General features: G+C 45.6%; 1 protein-coding gene across 2 annotated transcripts; it reads right to left on the minus strand.

The window, feature by feature from the left end:
• Positions 1–821: 821 nt before the first annotated feature.
• On the minus strand, positions 822–20,904 carry LOC102685609 (zinc finger protein 135-like). Of its 2 annotated transcripts, XM_069191578.1 has the most exons (6): positions 20,703–20,881; positions 19,133–19,568; positions 17,395–17,561; positions 17,002–17,113; positions 14,714–16,023; positions 822–1,828 (listed from the first exon to the last, which is right to left on the minus strand). In XM_069191578.1, exons 2-6 carry the CDS (start codon positions 19,410–19,412, stop codon positions 1,151–1,153), a joined length of 2,547 nt encoding a protein of 848 aa, XP_069047679.1. In that variant the 5' UTR covers positions 19,413–19,568; positions 20,703–20,881; the 3' UTR covers positions 822–1,150. The 2 variants fall into 2 exon arrangements, with proteins under 2 accessions (XP_069047679.1, XP_069047678.1); XM_069191577.1 differs by lacking the exon at positions 822–1,828 and having other exon boundaries at positions 13,942–16,023; positions 20,841–20,904.
• Between the last annotated feature and the right edge of the window lie 720 nt (positions 20,905–21,624).

Consider the following 21,624-nt stretch of genomic DNA (forward strand, 5'->3'; position numbering starts at 1 on the left):
CACTACTATCAATTAAACAATCCCAGCTACAATATCCTTAAAATTTAGTATTGTTATTACTGGGGTGCTGACAAAAATAATTTTACAGGAATGCTTGTAAATGTTTTGGTAAACAAAGTTTGGATTTTTTGATTGTGTAGGGCTGCAGGTTCTATTTATTAAATGTTTAATAATTATTTATTTTTTAGATTAATTTTTATATACTTTTCTTTTAAACTTTAACTATTTGGATACCTTTTATGTAAAATCTCTGAACACTTGGGACTTAGATCTGTAAAAAGATTAAGACACTGCCAGCAGTTCTTCACTCCTTTATAGTAGAAGTAGCACATTTACCAGTAGTCTGAGTTTTGGAGGGGATCCTCATTACCTGTAAAGCGCTTTGAGTGGAGTGTCCAGAAAAGCGCTATGTAAGTGCAAACAATTATTATTATTATACAGCAGATCTGGACGTCCAATGTACTTATTCATGATTCAATCTGGATGAGAGAAGGGCAGAGTGGGATGAAACCAAGCTGAAGGTTGTTAACCACAGCTTTAAAATTAGCAGCACAGAAGAGGAGGATCGCAAAACGAATCTAGTGAGTGAGTCAGCCTCTCCCGGCCTCCTGCCCAAGTACCCACCGCCCAGCAGCAAGAGCTCACGTAGTCTTGTTTTTATACTGCAACAAGCACTCCAGGTCCTATATCAACAGTGTAGGGAATGAGAAGCTAGAGACTACTTTACAAACTTAACTGACAGCTTTCTTGTCCTGTTTCATTACAGCGGGGTGTGCTAATCACAGATATAGAGACAGAAAGTGTAGGCTGGTCACAGAGGAGGAATTCATGATGTTTATTTGAACTATTATAAAGTTGTGTTTCTTTTAGTTAATCAATGTTATATAAATTAATATTTATATTAATTTAATAATCTTATTAATATTAATATAGCCTTAGTTACTTATGCCTTTTAACCATACATACTATATACTGTAGTGCATTTGGCTATGGTAGAGGAGTGGACTTGGTTATTGGCAACATTTCTCTGCATCTAATCCTCTTAAGTGTTGACATCCTACTGTATTTTTTACTCATCATTTTCTATTGATATATACAGTACACTGCTGTAATTTGCAGAAGCGTTCTCCAGCTACGACAGTCGCATTGATCAGCTGTTCACATGTGAGCGCAGCCTGTGAATCCGCTGGTGTGTCCTCAGGCTGCCAGAGACCCGGAAACTCTTCCCACACTGGGCACAGACATACGGCCTCTCTCCCGTGTGGATCCGCTCGTGTCTTTTCAGGTCCCCAGAATGACTGAAATTCCTTCCACACAGAGCGCAGTCGTAGGGCCTCTCTCCTGTGTGGATCCGCAGGTGCGTCTTGAGATTATCGGAGCGATTGAAACTTTTCCCGCATTGGAGGCAGCGGTGGGATCGCTCTCCTGTGTGAATGCGCTGGTGGGATTTCAGATCGGCCGCGTGGCAGAAGTTCTTCCCGCACTGGGAGCAGTTGTAGGGCCTCTCTCCCCTGTGAACCCGCTGGTGTCTCTCCAGGTTCCCCGAGTTGCTGAAACTCTTCCCGCACTGGGTGCAGCAGTGTGGCGTCTCCCCGGTGTGGAGCCGCTGGTGGGTTTTGAGGCTGCCCAGGTAGGTGAAGCTCTGCCCACACAGGGAGCAGCAGTGAGGCCTCTCGCCCGTGTGGATTCGCATGTGTGTCTTCAGGTTATCGGAGCGACTGAATCGCTTCCCACAGTAGGTGCAGCAGTGAGGCCTCTGCCCGCTGTGGGTGAGCTGGTGGACCTTGAAGTTCCAGGTGGTACAGAAACTCTTGCCGCACTGCTCGCACTGGAAGTAGTCCTGATTTTCTGCCCTCTCGCTCACCCCGCCGAGGGCATGGTTCAACTCCGTTCTGCTCTCTTCGCCGCCTGCGGGACGTCGCCCCGTCTCATCTCCAAGGTGGACAGAACCCTGCCCCTTGCCCCCGGCACTTATGTAGAGAGGTCCCAATGCAGCAGTGGTCTGCTCCTCAGTGTGAACTGACCGGAGCTCATTTTCCTCCTTGACCCCAACGGGATCCAGAGGTTCGTCCACGTTCCATCTGTGCTCCCGTGATCCGTTTGGCGGGCCCCGACTGTATTGCCCCGGTTGGGTGGGATCTAGCTCTACCTTCTTGCCTTCGCTGCGTGCAAGCCCCTGCTCAGCCTCCTGTTTAACGCAGGCAGACCGCCAGCCTTCCACCTCCAGGTTTATGTAGGGGGCCCCCAACAGGGGTTCGAGTAACTTATCGTTGCCTTTCGTATGAAATGACGGGGGCTCAGCGTCTCGTTCCACATTGTCAATTATATTCTGTTCTTCTTTAACGTATACCGCTAAGCCAGTACTGGTTCCATTGGCACTTTCGGCGATATTCTCAGGGCTTACTCTATCGAGCCTCTCTGTGCTGTAGCCAGACACCGCTGGACTGTCCCCGTGTGTGATATGCCCGGATCCCGGCACCCTCACACGCTGCCCAGACCCGTGCTGCTCGGCGGGATCTTCGTTTCCTTCCGCATGTTTTAAATCGCTGTCCTGCCACCAGCTGCAGCCCCACTCCTCTTCATAGTCCAGCTGCACAACGGGACCCCTTTCTTTAGTGTGGAGGAGAGAGCCAGACGCTTCTGGGGAAAAAGACCAGACACGCGAGTCAACGTCTTTCTGAGAATTCTCCTTCCTGGATCGGATGAGCTTATCAGAACTTGGAAAAGAAGCAGTGAAAATAAAAATGAGGGTTAAATCACAGCCCTTATAAATTTTAAATGTGTAATGATAGTGCCCAAAACCCTCAGTACACTGATCTGTACACTACAGCCAAAAATTATTTTAAGTTTCTTATTTTACATCTGTCAAAATACAGAAAACAGCACAAAACACTTACCACAATACAACTAAAAACGACTCAAAATAAGAGGAACATTTTAAACTGTTAAATTGTCTGGTTTGCAATAAGTCTGCCTACTCCAAAGGCAGATTGTGTTATTCGCTCTGCAGAAAGGGTCAGTGGTGTCACCTGCCCTCCACTGGTGATTTGTGAAATTACAGGGCAAAGAAGAGGTCAAGAAAAAGAAGTTCATGTGGGTAGCTGCATCAGGAACAAGTAAAGGTTTATTCCACGCTGAAAAGAGAAGAAAGAAAACACAACGTTTCGGCTGTGGAGCCTTCTTCGGGTGTCACCACAGGCTCCACAGGCTCTACAGCCAAAACATTGTGTTTTCTTTCTGCTCTTTTTAGAGGGCCGGAAAGATTGCCAATGACTCCTTCCACCCGGGGCTCCACCACTGTTTCACAGACTTCCTGTAGAAAGACTGGGCATCTCTCGATGGATTCACTGTGAGTTCGCCCCAGCATTTTCCCAGGAGCCACCAGTACTTGGCAGGCATGGGAATCAGCCAGCCAACTCCCAAAATACAGTCTGGAGCTGTGCCTTTTCCGCAACAAGCAGTAGGAATCTCCAGGAACCTGCTACTTAATCATGTGACTCACACCAACTAGCTGAGATCCTTCAAGAAATGACTGGATGATGTTCGTATTAATTACTCTGACAGCAATATAGCTAAATGTAAAGGAGGAAAAGTAAATGTTTCTCTTCTCTTTTATGACCCTAACGTTCTGTAACGCAACGAAACGTTCCATATCAACACTTATTAATACCCACAAGAAATCTGCTGTCCAAGACGAAGTCCAAACCACAATGAAAGTACAAAGTATGCAGTTACATGTAAAACCTCTAATTTACCTCACAAAACGACTACATTTCCAGGTAAGCACAGCGCCATATTGCCGTCATTGTCCAAGATTCAGACCGAGGAAACAAAACTTCCAAGTGATGTGAAGCGGTCCTGTGACATTGCGAACACATCTCTTTTTATCTACTTCAAGACAGTTTTGCCGACAAATACTACTTGTTAACTCAAGTTAACTGCAGTTAACTGCATGCCGATCACAGTGGAACATTTCTGAGGTGAAATGTCTGCTTCCCAACCTGTACTTACTTCACTTGTCCAGCACACTACTTTAGTCATAACAGTACAGAAAAGGCCAATTTATGCCACAATTCTCCCTCTCCCTCTCGCCTATGGCAAGACCAGCAGTTTGCGACAACATGGCGACCATACAAAGTTCACAAAGTTCATCATTTTGTGCTCAAGTTGGAATTAGTAAAAAAAAAATTGATACTGTCAATTAATTTATTTTCCCACAGAGATTTAATAACCGGTCTGAGAAATTTAAACTGCAGTTCCCCTTTAATGCTAGCTGGAGCCTACCCTCACCCAAAAACAAATTAAGATTTTAATGTGAAACCTTGGTTAAATTGGTACTTTTTCTTAGTTACCAATACATCATATGCCCATATGGTAATATTGTGCCAATATTCTTAAGTGCCAATTAATATAGTCTTAATAACAATATTACAATGCACCCTCCAAACCTTTTTAATTGCAATGTTACGTTTTTATTATGGAATTATTCTTTGGAGTTAGCCAAGCAATTAATGATGAACAAGTAGAGACACAGGAGATTTCTCTGGTGCTCAACACTTACTCTTCAGATCAATCACCAGTCCTTTCTGCAGAGTACCGACAGCCTTGTCCTCTCCAGATCTCTCCTCTTTGATGAGAAGTGTTTCAGGCCTGTTCTCTTCCAGGTTAGTTGTCTGTAACACAGGATTGTGAGCTAAGAGAGTCTGAGTGGACACTTGATATACTGTATGGTACAATAACTATGCAACCATATATCCAACCTGTCTAAAAAACATCATAATGCAAGGCAGAATCAAGTCAGGATCAGTACTCACTTTCATTTGGACAGTTGCCATCAAGCTCTAGAGTCTCCTGGTGTTCACTCACATCACATCTCCAGCCACTTTCATGACACACTGCAGTCCAGAGTCTCCTGGTGTCCACTCACATCTCCAGCCTCTTTAACAACACACTGCAGTCCAGAGTCTCCTGGTGTCCACTCACATCTCCAGCCTCTTTAACAACACACTGCAGTCCAGAGTCTCCTGGTGTCCACTCACATCTCCAGCCTCTTTAACAACACACTGCAGTCCAGAGTCTCCTGGTGTCCACTCACATCTCCAGCCTCTTTAACAACACACTGCAGTCCAGAGTCTCCTGGTGTCCACTCACATCTCCAGCCTCTTTAACAACACACTGCAGTCCAGAGTCTCCTGGTGTCCACTCACATCTCCAGCCTCTTTAACAACACATTGCAGTCCACAGTCTGCTGGTGTCCACTCACATCTCCAGCCTCCTTAACGACACACTGCAGTCCACAGTCTGCTGGTGTCCACTCACATCTCCAGCCTCTTTAACGACACACTGCAGTCCAGAGTCTCCTGGTGTCCACTCACATCACATCTCCAGCCACTTTAACGACACACTGCAGTCCAGAGTCTCCTGGTGTCCACTCATATCACATTTCCAACCTCTCTAACGACACACTGCGGTCCAGAGAGCCCCGTGTCCATTAACATCACCAACCTCTTTAATGACACACTGCAGTCCAGCATCCCTGGGTGTAGTGTGGACAGGATATGTTTCTGTATCTTCCTCTTCGACTTTCTTAGATATCGGCCTCTCAGCTGTATTATGTTTCCATTCTCCATTAAGGACCTTCTCAGCAACAGCAACTGGAAACACAGTGGAGCCGAAATGAGTGCAGTTCGGGATTTCTCCACCAATGGATGTGGATCCATGTGGATTTCGACACTCATGGATGTGGACACTGGGAATGACTCTTGATACTAAGGTCTACCTTTCACTAGCTCATACACACAACATTTTTTGCAGTACTGGCTGCTCCATCAAAAAGAATGATTACATTTAATTTGATAAAATTATATCAATGATCAACAGAATGATCTCTGTGCTATTTTATCTTCCTCAGTTCCAGTATTCAACGGCCAGAGTTCTGCAGGTTTCCCAAGGCTTTTTAATGGTTCACTTACTTTAGACCTGAAAACAGTCAGGTTCACACAATAATGTAAATAATTTTGGTCTGCCTGTTACTATAGAGCTCAGGTGAACCAACTAACAAAAGAGGCTGTGGCTCTTCAGGAAAAGAGTTAAGGAGAATTAATACGTAGGAACAGATCCATTTTTATTAGGATGTTCCAGACTCCAGATGCCATGGACTTGTTGAGTGTCATCCAGAATAAATTACAAAACCTCCTTGTCCTCTGTCCTTCAGGTGAGAAGTAGTCAATAGTCACCGTAGTCAATGATGCACAAGTCGCCTCTAATCTCACTATTTCCCTATGGGAGGAAGAGCCTAAAACTAGGATCCCGATTGTTACTCTTCAAGTTCAAGTTCACGTTTATTTGTCATTCCAGCCATATACAAGTATACAGTGGAACGAAATATCATTCCTCCTGGTCCACAGTGCAAATAGAGACAGGACAAACAGGACGCTGACATAGACATAGTAGACAGGATACACATAGTGCAAAGTGCAGACTGTGCAAATTACAAGGCATTACATAGTACAATATAAACAACACACTGGGGGGGATTTAAACCCTGTTTCTGGAATTGGAGTGGGTGCAAGTAGATTCCAGGCTGTTGAGGAGCCTGGCAGCCTGTGGAAGAAGCTGTTCCAGAGTCCAGTGGAGCTGGCTTGTACACTGCGATATCTTTCCAGATGGTAGGAGGGCAAAGAGTTTATGGGAGGGCTCATGTACTATACTGGAGGCACTGTGTAAGCAGGGTTTGTGAGGGGTGACAGAAATGGAAGGGAGGGAGGCTTTCAGCTGTTTCCACAATTCGTTGCAGGGTCTTGTGGTCTGAAGAGCTGCGATTCCCAAACCAGACAGTGACACAGCTGGTCAAGGGTCTCTCAATGGTGCTTCTGTAGAGAGTGGTAAGAATGGGATGGGGGGTGGAGGTTTGCCCTCCTCAGTCGCCGCAGGAAATGGAGACCCTGCTGTGCTTGCTTGGCTAAGGAGATGGTATTGAGGGACCGAGTGAGGGCATCTGTAATGTCTACACCAAGAAACTTGGTGCTCCTAACTGTTTTCACTGGGGAGCCGTTGATGTACAGTGGGGAGTGATCAGTGTGGGCCCTCCTGAAGTCAATGATTATCTCTCTTGTTTTATTTACATGAAGAGAGAGGTTGTTGTTAGTGCACCAGTCCACTAGTTGCTCCACCTCCTCTCTGTATGGTGACTCATCGTTGTTGCTAATGAGGCCCACCGCTGTTATTGGTCTTATAGTCATGATAAGTTCCATTAATCTAACCCTCCTGCAGTAGGGATCTAGAGTTTACCAGCCTATATGAGCTGATTTTAAGATCACAACATTTCTTTTATCTTCCACAAGATCCCTTAATGTAATATTAGAAAGTGGGATTCTACCATGAACTGGGAGGCAGGAGGTGAAATGTGACTTTTAGTTTCCCCAACACCTATGACAAACAAGAAGATGGGGCATATTCATGTCTCCAAGCCAAATGTCATTTCTTGTTCATTTTTATTTTAAATACAGTGTATGAGTAAAGTATAAGGATAAATGTGTTTGTTCAACATAGGAACATTCCAGTTTAGGCAACAGAAAGCCAGGAGGGCTCAACTCCACTTGGCGTTGCCTATACAATCGGAAAACGTGATACTGACTCATGAGATAATCTTATGGTTTGCAAGGCGAGAGGTGTCAAGACACAATTACATGACCTAACGCTTGACGCACATTTCCAAACAAACATGCCACCCCATCACAAAGTGGAAGCTGGGGTCATCAGAACAGAGGAAAGGTAACGAATGACAGCGGGCATCTGGTGTGGAGATCTGGTATTTAACGACTGATCCAAGGCTCTCATCCAGCCAGTTTTTGGCAGAAGCCAACGCAGCTGCTTTAACAACAGGGTGGAGCGGCACGTATTCTACACTCCCCTGTGTAAAGACTTTCTCTCCGTTTTAAGCAGACTTCCACACAGCCCCCACTCGTGCCTTCTGGTTCGTTCATTTTGAAGAAGACAAAAACAAAAACACCTGCAGTTGTGCCCACAAGTAGAGCTTGTTTGCAGCTGAAATAAAACAGAACATGCTGGAGCCTTCCAGGGAACGAGCTGGACATCCTGCACCACAGTGAGAATACCTCTCCCTCTTAGTCCTGTTTGCCTCCAACCTTTAAAGAAAACAGAAGCAGGAGGCCTGCTGCCTGCCTGAGCGGCAACCAACAGGTAGATAAGAGATGTCTGCCCTCCAGCTGGGTGGATCCTCTAACTTACCAGGGACCTGTGCAGGCCGTTCCTTGTCCATGTCCTCCTTATCCACCTGGACTCCGACACTCTGTGCTGTCTTCCCCGCGTCCCTCCCTGCCTCTCCAGTCTCTGCTCTCGACCTGCTCTCCCACCACTGCAGCCTCGACCTCAGGGTGCCGATTTCCCGGTCCCTCCGGGATACCTCCGCCCGGAGATCGGCAAAGCTGCCCTGGACCAGCCGGCTGATCTCGCACACCGCAGCTTTCGTGAGGACCTCCATGACAGAGGCCAGCTGGGTCCGGAAGACGGCAGCAGAATCCACCATTTTGAAGCGAGACGGAGCGTTAGGTTTAATTACAATAGAGCCTTTCTGTACTGGGGTATAGGCTTCCACACAACACTGGCTTCAGTGTTTCTGAGCTTCAAAGGTCTGTGGCACCATGATGATCTTAGTCTGGAATCTGAAAAAGAGAATGAAAGGCAGGGATGGTTGTGTGCAGTTATATTATACTATACTATTGCCTTTATTGTAATACTATACATTTTGTTTAATAAGAGTAGTGGACATCAAGCAGGCAGGAAACTTTAGGCTTCACTTTAGGTGACAACTTTAGGAAACTTTAGGTGTACAGCAGTTAAATCCACTACAGGATTTACCAGACGCAGGTTCTTTTGGGAGAAACAAAGCAGAGCAGAGGATATTTCCAGTTCTTTAACTGCAGCTTGAGTAGCTTGTTATGCAAATCAAAGCTATAACAGTCTGGTGTCACAGACTGGAATCTGTACAACAGCCGGATGTTCATTAAAACCAGAAATGGACCCCAAAAATGTGACAGAGCAGCGTGAGGCATTGTGAGTCACTGAGCCCCCCTGTGTCTACACACACTCCGACATACTCTATGGAAGAGGAGCACCCAGAGCTCGATGGTCTGAGCTCCAGCTGGTGTAGACAGGGCCTCCCTCATCTTCTACGCCCAGCAGCCCACTGTGTGCTCCGTCTCTCCAAAGGCTAGATCCCTTCTGCTCCTGGGAACTCGGAAGAGCCAATCCAGCCCTGGGATTTCGAGGTCTCCCTCGGAGGTCAGGGCGCCAAGGGGGGAAGCACAGCACATCCCGCTGTGTTTGAATGCCCCCATGACCTCTCCCCATTCCTGCCTTTGCCCCCTTTTAAACGCAGAGAGGAATCCCACCTCTTTCCTCTCTGCCTTCCCGGCTAACTCCCTGCTCTGGCTCTGCGATTATCACGCCCCACAGTAATAAAAAGGGGCAATGAAAGTGTCAGTGAGCCTGTGTGAAGTCGTCTCCAGCCAGTCACTGACACAGAACCGGGAGCGCTGGTTACATCTTAATACCGCTCGTTATTAAAATATCAGTCATATTCGCTCCAACACCTCGGGCGATTCCGGGGACTGAAGGCCACGTTATCTACAGTTTCATTAGCGTTATGAATAGCGGTTGTTTTCAGAAACTGCGAAGATGGAACTGACCCAAGCTTTTCATTTTACAAGCCTTACTATCCAATACTCATGGCACTGTACTAAGCATACTGTGTGTTTCTGTTGTTACAGTTAATTGCGAGATGACACAAACGCAGTAATGAATCTGACTATAATGGCAGCTACAGATTTCGTGGCACGGTAATTTTACCTAAAAGATCAATAAACGTTGCACGTATCTAAACCGTTTTTACGAAGGCAAAGGAAAGAATAAGTAGGTGAAACACGTACAATTTACGTTATAACAGCATCAGCTACAAATTCAGCCCACTATTTCTTTAATTAGCGTGCTCATGTCACTGCACCACGCAAATGTGTGTAGTGTTATTATTATTATTATTTTATTGTAATTAATTACTCGTGTGTTATATAAAGTAATATACAGTACAGTATACGGGTTAAAACAGAAGCAGTATTGATGTTATTATGCAGGGACACAGTCACTGAAGCCTAGCCTGACATCACCTGAACATCGCAGATCCTCTCGACGAAACCGCTTACAACGCTGCGCTGTAAAACAAACAGTTATAATTCGGTAACGAAAAAGAAAACTTACCTCGCAGGGACTAGCGACAAAGAAAGCAGCCGTAGCCCTCACCCACGGAACCAAAACAAAAGAAAACAGTGACGGCAGGCCTGTGTACGGAAACTCCCGAGTCCCAAACCGTGCCGCCTCCTTCACGGAGCAACAGCACAGGCGATTGTCTGGACTGAAGGTTTGACAAATCACCCAGCACAACGCCAATTAACCTGTACTTACTACTGCTCCAGCTCCCTGTGGTCACAATAACCAAGAACACGAATGAGAATACACACAGGACAGCAGCAAGTATGAAAGAGCAGGAATTGCTACGACTGCAGCTGATAATCATTTCTTAATTTATGTAAAGCAGTCCACGAGTAGAAGGAGAGGTGAAACACCCACCTTTTACCTTCTTGGGAAAACCATGTTGCTGCACACGGTGTTGGTGGACCAGTAGGTGGGGCTCTTCCCCCTGAGCCAGGAGGTCCATAAACCCAGCAGTCCAGTATGGTGAACTGGGGACGCTGAGCTGTAGGAGGAGCTGTCCTGTGGATGAGGCTTTATACAGAGGAACATGGAGTAAGGAGCTGAGTCAGCGTATGCTGGCTGTAAAGGGACAAGTGACGAGGCTCAACAGCCTAATCATTCTGCCAGGGCAGCATTTTTTAAGGGCACTTCAAAATCTTCATGTTAAAAACAAAGGTTATCTATGGAATCTGCCAGTTAGGTCTTTCAAATTATAGGTGATCTTGACATTCTGTGAAATGTGTAATTTTGATATAAGGAAAATACCCATTAACAGGGAACTGCAATGCTGGTTTTTTTTGTAGAAAGAATCTACATCACTGAGTGCATTTCAAACCACAGTGAAAGTAAAATGTACCCAGTAACATGTAAAACCTCCGATATACATCATCAAATTGACTAAATTTCCAGGTATGCGCGGCGCCATGTTCTGCGATTCAGAATGAGGCAACAAAACTTCAGTGACAGTGTTGCGGCCATACGACACTGGAAACATGCAGGCTTGTGGATGCATCTCTTTTAATCTAAGAGAAATATCGCTCTCAACTTCGAGATGGGTGGCCGACAAATACGACTTACTTGTTAACTCTGCATCACATCCTTTACATTAGTCATTACCGTGACTAGTGAGCAGGAAGGGACGCACTAGTCGCAGGTCACGCTAACTCTCACTCTTGCCTCCCTGGCGAGAACCAGGGGTTTGTGACAAAATGGGGCTGCTCAGCACTTTCACAAAGTTCACGATTTTGTGCCTAATTAGGACTTTGTAAAATGTTGTGATACCATCAATTAATTTAGTTTGTTACTGAGATGTAATAACTGGTCGGAGAACTTGGGACTGCAGTTCCTCTTTAAGTTATCCAGACTTCACAGGAAGATATTACGATCCTGGAATTGAATATATATATACATAAATATAATTTCTCATCACACACCTACTGTACAGTACAGTACTAAAATTACAAAATTATTAAGTACAAAAATAAAAGCATATTCTTGCAGACATGGTATAATTGTTAGATTAAGATGGCAGGATAAAGATGGTAGATTGTTGACGTACGCTGAATGTTTGGGCAGATTGCCGTTTCCACTCGGGAATACGCTATAGTTATGATGACATGCCTGAGAAAGTAGTGAGTTTGTTCAAAGTAATCTTAAATCCGTCAGTACTGACCTTGCTGAATCTACAGTTACAATTCTTGGATGGTGTGCAAATAAAAGACAAAAATGCAATACAGACAAAGCAAGGTTAAAAAAATAACATTTAAAGTTGTTCTTGGGTTTCATCCTGTTAAACCCACTCTTTTTAGACTGAGACACGAACTAGATGATGTACGTGTGCTCTGTAAGGCTATAAAAGAAACTGACTCCTTTGTTAACTTTATATAATACAAAATTGTTTTAGATAGACTTTCAAAACGTTATTTTTAATCATTTAAAATGATTAAATGAATGTTAGATCTAAGAAATCTGATGTTAGAAGATGTAATATAAAGAACATTTATTTCTAATTAATCTGTAATACCGGGTAGATAATACATTCACAAAACAAAAAAGACGAACGCTACCTACTTTTCCTTTAATGCTTATAAGTGGAAATACAATGTTACTAAAACTTCATCAAGAACTTCATAAATAACGAGACAAAAAATGTACAAATTATAACTTACTGTTTTCCTCTGGCAGTGCTCTGTTTTTTGTTTTTATTTCGCTCACTTTTTTTATACCATTCCTCCTTTGTAATATTCGATGTCTAATAAAACTTGGGGAAAAAATCAATTTCAGAGACAGATGGGATTTTGAAGGGGAGTGGCGTCACTTTTTGTACCGCGTGATGCTTCGGTGTTTAATAGTTCACGATGTCCTGATCTATTGCTGGAACAGAAATAGATCGCAGTTCACATGACTCGTCAAACTCTGGTTTTAAATAATCCGCTTTCTGTCCCTCAAGAGTCAAACTGGGACTAGGTGTACTACGACTGTCTGTACTAGGAAATGCGTGAGCTGATCTCATGTGAACTACAGGGGTGGGCAAAATGATAATTTGGTTGTATATTATATTGATAAAATTTCGTATGGTTTTAACGTAAGGACTGCTACAAATTTGACCAGTATTTTCCAACTACAGCAACAATTGGCCTCTCGAAGTGAATGTAAATTCCCGAGTAAGTGTGTTATGTGTGCATGGCATTAACCCCAGCTGTATGTTGCGAGTACAGCTCATGCAAATAAATTGGAGAAAGGCTGACTTAGTCTTTAGTTTTCTCGTAACAAATGACTTCAGATCCTACGAGTAACTATTCAGCCCCCCAAAACGCGTCCTCCTTATTTTTTACGTCCGGAGGCAGGAGTATTAAAACAAACGAGTGAAAAACAAACAAATGAACACCGCTGAAAGCTTTTTTTCTTTAAATCAAAACTCCATCAGAAACGACTGTACAAACGAATAAGTCAAATGAATACAGCCCCGCATGCCAGCGTGCAAGATGAGCAAGCGCGACACTCCTCGATCTAATCAGTGCTGTGCCGTGTCTGCCGTGTTTCTTTCTTGCTTTCTCATCTGAAATACATGGAAATTCCAAACAACTTCTCCAACATCGGAAACTAATGTTACGTGGCAAGTCTTCCTTCTGCTGTACAGCAGATACGATTTAAGTACACTAAAATAATTCAACACAAGACACGGAACTACTTCCTACTAGTTTCTAAATTAAAAGAAAATCTGACACATGGGGAAAAAACAACAGGGAATCAAATTCATGTTTGTAGTGAATGTACCTGCATCTCTTGTAATTATCACACAGGTGCGACTTAGGAGGTCAAAGCAATGTTTAAAGGAGACGGGAGTTGTAGAAAGCAACAATTCATCACTGACGTATGATCTCCTGTCATTTCCAGACACATCGGCTGCATTCGGGGTTTAGTGTTTTGCAAAGGGCAGAAGACAAGACCGCAAAGATGTACACAGCTCTTTTTCGGTTTAAAAGTTTTTTTTATTGCACCATGTTGACCTTCTTTCAAGAAGTGTTAAAAGGGACACTAAGAAAAGACTAGTTTGTAATGAGCACGAACCGTCTACCTTGTATAAGATATTAAAATGAGTCCTTTTGTTTCCACTTCAAATTTGTTCATCTACAAATTCATTTCAAAAATAACAAATTACTTGCAACATACTTAATGTTGACCCTTTTATTTGTTTGCCCGTGTTGCTTTTCAAACTGCTGGGTAGCTGCCCAGCCGTGCTGTTGAAGCCAATACCTTGGTTTCTTTCAAGAAACAGCTGGATGAGATCCTCCATTCAGGACAGGAGGCACTTCTTTACACAAAGGGCTGTGGGAGCTTGGGAAAGCCACTGAGCCATGTTGACAAAGCCGACTACCTGGGTTCTTTCAAGAAACAGCTGGAGGATATCCTCGGATAAAGCTAGCGAACGAGCTCGATGGAGTTCTTGTGTTGTCTTAGCCTAACACCTGTGTTGGCTGTAACGTGGAGCTGGGCTAATTAACGCCTGATCACTCCAAAGTTTAATCAGTTGATCCATGACGCATATAAAAAAAAATACAGCTGTGTCTCCCTTTTCTCTCTGATCTCCTCTCTGTAGAAGAGACATTTATGACAGCTGGGTTTTTTTTCTTCCAGCGGGCTGACGAAAGAAATGAAAAGGAACCAGAAGTTTCATTACAGAAAGCAAAACACGAGACCGATACCAACAGAGAATCATTCGAAAAGAGGAAAACATAAAGCAGTCTTTTTGAAAGTAGGCTCTACTTTCAGAACAGTTTGCCCTCAGTCTCTTGCCTTTCATTTTCTGCCTGGCTCTTGACAGCACAAAGAGAACATTAAGAGAAATTATTCGGATTAAAAGGCTGTGGAGTCAATAACCACACCAAACCAAAGTCACGCGAAGAGGTGAAAGGGAACTATAAAAAAGGAGGGCCGATCAGACAGAGGGCGGCTCTCCAGTCTCTGCACTATGGTAGCACTGGTGTTTCTTAAGGTGGCCCGACTGACTGAAGGTCTTCCCGCACTGCGTGCAGCGGTGAGGCCGCTCGCCCGTGTGGATGCGCTGGTGTATCTTCAGGTACTCGACCCGGCTGAAACGCTTCCCGCAGTAGGGGCAGCAGTACGGCCTCTCTCCCGTGTGGATGCGCTGGTGCCTCTCCAGGTTCCCCTGCCGGCTGAAGTTCTTCCCGCACTGGTGGCAGCGGTAGGGCCTCTCCCCGGTGTGGATCAGCTGATGCCGCTCCAGGGTGCCCAGGTGGCTGAAGCTCTTCCCGCACAGGGTGCAGCTGTACGGCCGCTCGCCCGTGTGGATGCGCTGGTGCGCCTTGAGGTTGCTGGAGAGGCTGAAGCCCATGCCGCAGTGGGCGCAGCAGTATGGCGTCTCCCCCGTGTGCAGTCGCTGGTGGGCCTTCAGGTACCCGGGCTGGCTGAAGGCCTTCCCGCACTGGGAGCAGCTGTGCACGCCCTGCCCGGCCTGCGGGCACTGGTGTGTCTGGAGAGGCCAGTCAGTGCTGAAACTGGCCCCACACTGTTCACAGTGGCTGGAGCTCTGGGCGTCCCCGCTGGACTCTGCTTTGCTCTCGCCGGCAGGAGGCGGAGGGGTGACGGTGCCAGGGGGGCCCTGTTGCTTCTGCCTGTGCAGCTGTGAGGCAGGGTTCCTGCTCTTGGGTCCTTGGGGTCGTCCACCACTTTCCAAGCCCTCTCCGAGCTCCCCCTGCTGGGTGTGCTCTTGCTCCGCCCTGCTCTCTTCCTTGTAAGCAGCCTGCAGCTTCATCTCCTCCTTCACCCGGGCAGGATTTAAGTCATCTGCCTCTGGACTCATGTATGACGACTCTAAGCCGTGCAGGTGAAAGTCGTCAGGGGCATTCTGCTCGCTGGACTTCAGCTCGGTGTCCTGCTCTGGCATTGCAATGCCCTCCAGTCCATTCAGGTCTCTTTTACTATACGATTGTGTAACAGCCCCCAGATCCATAAGACTTTCTACCGCATAATCAAGGCCCATACTAAGCCCTTCTGTAATATGGTCCGATCCCAGCGGGCTGAACCGCTGTGTAACCTGCTGAAGACCGGGTTCTGCCAGGTGGACAGCCTCCAGCCCGCTCATCTTCTCTCCACTCTGCCTGCTTCTGTGGTCGTCTGTAGATGCGGGCTCTACGCCTAGAGTCAGGTCGGGGCTCCAGCATCTCTCGCCGAGCTGTTCGTCCACCCCACTCCTCTCCTCCGCGTCCGGGAGGGCGCAGGCCTCGATGGTTCCTAGTCGAGAGAAAAGTCAGACGATTAGTGGCATCACAGAGAACAGGTCTCCAGCACGGCATCACCACAGAGACGGTAGAGGCAGCCACTGATGACATGTTGAGGCAAACGTCTTAATCTGGCTCGGCTGTTTTCGAGGAACCCATGTACAAAACTGCCAACACTGACTTTTTCCCCTCCTATCAATTTCGTATTCTTGTTTTTATGGGTGCAGATCGAGTGGCTGCTGAAGGCGAATGGGTGACGGTATCCCTCTCCAGTAGACCAGGAAAAGAATCGGAGTCCAGGCTACAGAGGTGAAACAATCAGGACTTTATTTCAGATCAAGTTAAGGAACAATTGCGTAAGAGGAAGAAAATGTATTTTTCTTTCAGCCTCCCTCACCCTGCAACTGGATGACTTTCCATTCTCGCCTCGATAAAAACTTAGCTGGAGTTATTTTCTTTCATAATTTGTAACTGCCTGCAGTCTACGCATGATGTCAGAATTACAAGAACATATTGTTAACAAAAGAAGCATTTTAAACAACTCTTTACAGATGCAAGGTCATCAGTGCTCCCAGTTAACTACTGGCTTACATGGGAAGTGCAGGCGGAAGACTACAGATGTTATGATTACAATGATTTTGAGGTTATAGTGGTGCTATACAAAAGATATACAAAAACATTCCTTCAGTGCTTTGTGAAGTCACAGATGGTGAAGTTTCTCGTGCTGGAGAGGCACAACAACAGACAAAAGAAAAGTGAGAGTGACATTGGGAGGACACTGCATTTACTGTAATGTTTACAACCCTGCAGAAAAAATGACTGATGGCAAATCACATAACTATTGTGTTAACTCAAACAAAAATCAGACTACCTTACCATACAGGTGTAACTAGGGGTGAAAAAAACCTGTTTCCAGCATACCAGCAGATTTTATAACCATTACGATAAGGGAATTATTAACGGAGAGAGGCTGTGCTGCTAGCAATCCTACCGTCCACACCGATCATTAATCCTCCACGCAGGTCCCTATCGCCTGGGTCCGCTTCTGGTCCGTCCTCCAGGTCAAGGATGGATTCAGAGGTCTCCTCGTCCAGGTCTGTGGGCTGGATGAGAGAGAGTAAAGGTGGGCATTCAAAATGAATCAACTGCTTAACATTCTTGCCAATGCCATCACATACCATCTGAAGTGAGGTGCAGGCCGATCTGCATATATTTGCCAATTCTGTATGCCATCATGCCACCGGGAGTGCAGACAGGTGGTCTATTTTGTACAGAGGGGGGGGCCTTGCAGACATAGGCTGCTCTTCACCTTGCCCCAGCGGGCAGACCGATGGGACACGGAGGGGGCTTTCAGTGGGATCCAGGCAGGTGTCCGGTCTCTTACCTCCTCTTTGATGATGATGGATTCCAGCTCCGCGCCTTCGCCAGGGTACAGCCCGGCAGGTTCACCGGCTGCGCCCACGGAGGCCGGCTCCACGTCTCTCCACAGGCAGCTGTCCAGCTCCGCCTCGGAGCTGCTCTCTGCGCGCACAGAGCCTTTGCCCTCGGCTCCTGCAGGGAAAACGATGGACGCGACACAAGAACTCCCATAACACAGTTACAGTAGCTGGGTGTGGGTCACACTGAGATTAGGGTTTTAAAGCCTCATCAAAAACATCTTCTGCATGTAGGGAGTTTGGTCTGAGCATACATCTAAGACTAAGACTCTAGAATCTGCCTTCAGCTCCTCTCCTCTCCCCAAGAAAACAATATAAAATGTGCAATACAAAACCTGCTTACACAGATGTTGTGCACCCCCGGCTGGTTCAGTCTTTCAACACCGCAAGCATGTGACAGTGCCTCCTGTAGACCCTCCTGTCTGTGGGTGCTGTCCTGAACAGGCAAGGACACCCACTGTCGCTAAGACGTCTAGGTGCTTTCCTTACCTGGATTTCCAGATTCACAGAGATCGTTCCGCAAGGATAATCTCTGAGGTGCATGAGTGGGGAGCAATGCTTAGAGTTCTGGTCTGGAAGGTTGCAGCTTCAGAACCCAGGTGGGTCTCAACATGTCCACCTGAGCAAGGTACTTCACTCAGATTTATTTCTAGTAAAATACACAGCTGTATTTTGCTGTAAATGGGAGCAAAAATAAGATGCCTTTGATAGAGCTGTCAGGTGTATGCTGATAGCAGAGAATTACACTTGAAACACATGGGACTCTATGGTGGAACTTCATTAATAATAATAATTCCTTACATTTATATAGTGCTTTTCTGGACACTCCACTCAAAGCTCTTTACAGGTAATGGGGACTCCCCTCCACCACCACTAGTGTGCAGCCCCACCTGGATAAGTGACGGCAGCCATAGTGCGCCAGAACACTCCCCACACCCCAGCTATATGTTAGCAGAACGGCGTAATGATGCCAATTCATAAAAGGGGATTACTAGGAGACTGTGAATAGGTAAAGCCCAATGGAAAATTTGATGTCCCTACTCTTTTTGAGAAATGCCCTGAGATTTTTAATGACCATAAATCATCCGAAGGAGGGCTGTCATTTAACAGTACAGTGTCCCCGTCACTATATCACTGTGTGGGGCATAAGGACCCACACAGACTGCAGGGTGAGCGCCCTCTACTGGCACCACTAACACCTCTTCCAACAGCAGCCTCAGCTTTCCCAGGAGCCTCCCATCCAGGTACTGACCAGGCTCACACCTGCTGAGCTCCAGTGATCTGCCACTTGTGAGTTGCAGGGTGATATGGCTACTGGATGATTAGATTAAAAATTAGAAGACATTAGAAGTGCCATTTGAACATGCGCCAGTGGTGTAGGAGTATCATGCAAGATTCACAAGTTCAATTCCCAGCTGGCACATTTCTGTCATTATACTGCTTGCTAAAAGTTGAGGGTTTGTGGTGGTCTGCAAAAAAAAAGCTGCAGAGTCATGTTGTTGAATGCAATATCCTGGTTTCTTTCAAGATCCTACTGAGATCCTCCAGTAAGGACAAGAGGCACTTCTGAAACGGCTGGATAAGATCCTCTGATCAGTTAGCTGCTAACTACCACCCAGGCTAGATGGCCTGCGCTCATCGGGGGCCTGATTTCAGTGTGGCCTGGCAGCGCCTGGCCCAGCTCACCTGCGCCTGCTCTCCTGCGCCTGCGCCGCGCGCCGCCCTCGGCCGCCCGGAGCCCGCCGCAGCGCAGGCCACCCGCGTCCTGCCCCGCCCGCAGCTGGTTCTCAATCAGCCTGAGCCTCAGCTTCAGGGTGTCGTTCTCCTTCTTGCTCTGGGCGATCTCCAGCTGGAAGTCGGCAAAGCTGCCCTCGAACAGCTTGGTGATCTCGCACACCGCCGCTTTGACGAGCAGCTCCATCACGGAGGTGAGCTGGGACTGGAACGTCACCACGGACTCCAGCATCCTGCCTCCCCGAGGGTCCCTTCGGGATTTCCTTCCCACCCGTTCGGTGATCCCAGCTCAGGGGTGAACTTGACTGCGGTCAGGGTCCTCCAGGACACACTTCCATTCCACCGAGCTTGTCAGCAGGCAGGGAATTCGGCACGTTCAACTCCCAGACTAAAAGAAGGAAACAAAGGACCTTTTCAGCAGACAAACACTAACCCAGCTTTGTTTATTTTCAATCAGCTAGCGATAACCACTCACAAAGATGAATGGATGGTCACTAAACTTAAATGATACAAAATCACAACCACGGTGCTGTAGATATAGGGTGTCCGCACCAGCCAGTATTTATTTCTGCAGCTGTATGTGATTGTGAGACTACTGTGCTTTTAATCACTGGACTTATTATACATGTGGGAGGTATTGCATTGAGTGGGCAAAGTAGTTACTTAATGTAAACAATTAAAACAATATGATTTTAAAATTGGTAAGGTGGCATATTTTATTTTTCTATAATTTGAATTTTATACTTGACACAAAGAAACGATGAAACAAGCCAGAGGACACAAGTTGAAAGTACATTTAAAACCAAGAACAGGAAGCTCTTCTTTACACTAAAGGTGGTGGGAGAGTGCAACAAGCAGCCCAACCATGTTGTGGCCTTTGCACCAAACACGAGATTAAAATATTTTCGCAGAAGCTGTTTTTTTTTCCCCAAAATTGTGACGTTACAAAATACATCAAGTTACACCTCGGAAAACGTCATATTACTGTACCTTTGCCTGCACAGACGCGTTTACTACAGAGAAAAGTTAAGCATATTAGAATTCTCGGAGGACTTTTACTGCTGTTATTTTCAAATAAAAAACGAAGGTTATAAATCGCGATTTACTGTATGTTATTTTCTCTATACGTCTTGTTTATTAATTCCCACGTCAAAATAGCCATTTTATGTTTTGCCTTGATAACCTTACTTTTGTAATTTGTGCGAAAACACGAAAGTGTCCATTTACCGAGGGCCAGATCTGCGATGGCCTAACATGCAGAGATTTAACACATCAGGCCAAACCGTTACAGCTACACGCCGAGAGGAAACTGCAACCCGCGTCCTCTACCGTCGCCGTTAAATACCTTATTTACCGCACAACCGACCGTGGGTAAAATGCTGGACATTCAGAATTAAAGCAAAACTAATCCCAATATCAGGGATTCTTAGGCAAAACCATCAGGCCTGTATAAATATAGTTAAAAGAGTAAGAGATGGCAGGCAGCAATAATAATGGACTGAAAACATAAATACGACCGTACCTAACAGCGTTATGCAACCGTTTATTTAACCCTGTCGTCAACGCAGTTTAAGGATACGGACAAAAAATATTAAAACATCCCCAAACAACGCGGCGGTTTATAAGTCTAAAAGCTCAGCAAAAACAAGTTGCCTCGGACCTCGACCAAAAACAAAACAGCGCACGGTGCCACCTCGTATAACTTCCCCTCTGCTACCTGAGCCACCACCGCTGAGTTCCGAGGCTACATTTTCAGAACAAAATAATGACTAATTCTAAGAATGACTTCACTGTTTTAAAATATAAAAAGTGATAATAAATAAGCACAACAATTAAATATAAAGACGGAACACGTTTCAGCATATATTCACAGAAAACATGGTACCTCTACAGCGCTTTACATGCAAGTTTTTCTAACCCCCTCCCTCAATGTAATGTACTGTAGTGTGCAGTCAGTGTGTCTATTGTATTCATCACTCTGTTATCCTCCCCACTCATTAGCTGGTGCACTGGGAGCATACTGGTGCGCTATGGCTGCTGTTGCATCATCGAGGTGGGACTACACATTGGTGATGGTGGAGAGGATCCCCATTACCTGTAAAACGCTTTGAGTGGAGTGTCCAGAAAAGCCTTATAGAAGTGTAAGGAATTATTAATGAAGTTCCATCATTAGAGTCCCATGTGTCCTCTCCCCTTACAGGATTTGTTTTTCCAGCAGGTGGTGCTGTTTTATATTTCTTATATTTATATATATATGTTTCCATATTTTATCTAAGACACTTACACACATACATTATGTACTGTATACCGTCTTGTTCTTTTAAATGTAAAGTGTCTTTGTAGTGCTCTGAAACTATTTACAATGATCCGTCTGTGTGTTTGTGATCATGGATGTACTGTATATTGTACTGGTTTTCTTGCTGTCTAACTTCATATACTATATT

Source organism: Lepisosteus oculatus, chromosome 6 (assembly GCF_040954835.1).
Source record: "Lepisosteus oculatus isolate fLepOcu1 chromosome 6, fLepOcu1.hap2, whole genome shotgun sequence".
Classification (NCBI taxonomy): Eukaryota; Metazoa; Chordata; class Actinopteri; order Semionotiformes; family Lepisosteidae; genus Lepisosteus; species Lepisosteus oculatus.

What these genes read in the sequence shown, in the direction of transcription:
- LOC102685609 (XM_069191578.1), bottom strand. Translation starts at nt 19,412, where the DNA reads ATGCTGGAGTCCGTGGTGACGTTCCAGTCCCAGCTCACCTCCGTGATG. An exon ending in GCGCAGGAGAGCAGGCGCAG is followed by an intron (nt 17,562 to 19,132) that starts GTGAGCTGGGCC and finishes TTTTCCCTGCAG; the next exon opens with GAGCCGAGGGCAAAGGCTCT. An exon ending in AGACTGGAGAGCCGCCCTCT is followed by an intron (nt 1,829 to 14,713) that starts GTCTGATCGGCC and finishes GACTACTTCCAG; the next exon opens with TGCGAGCAGTGCGGCAAGAG.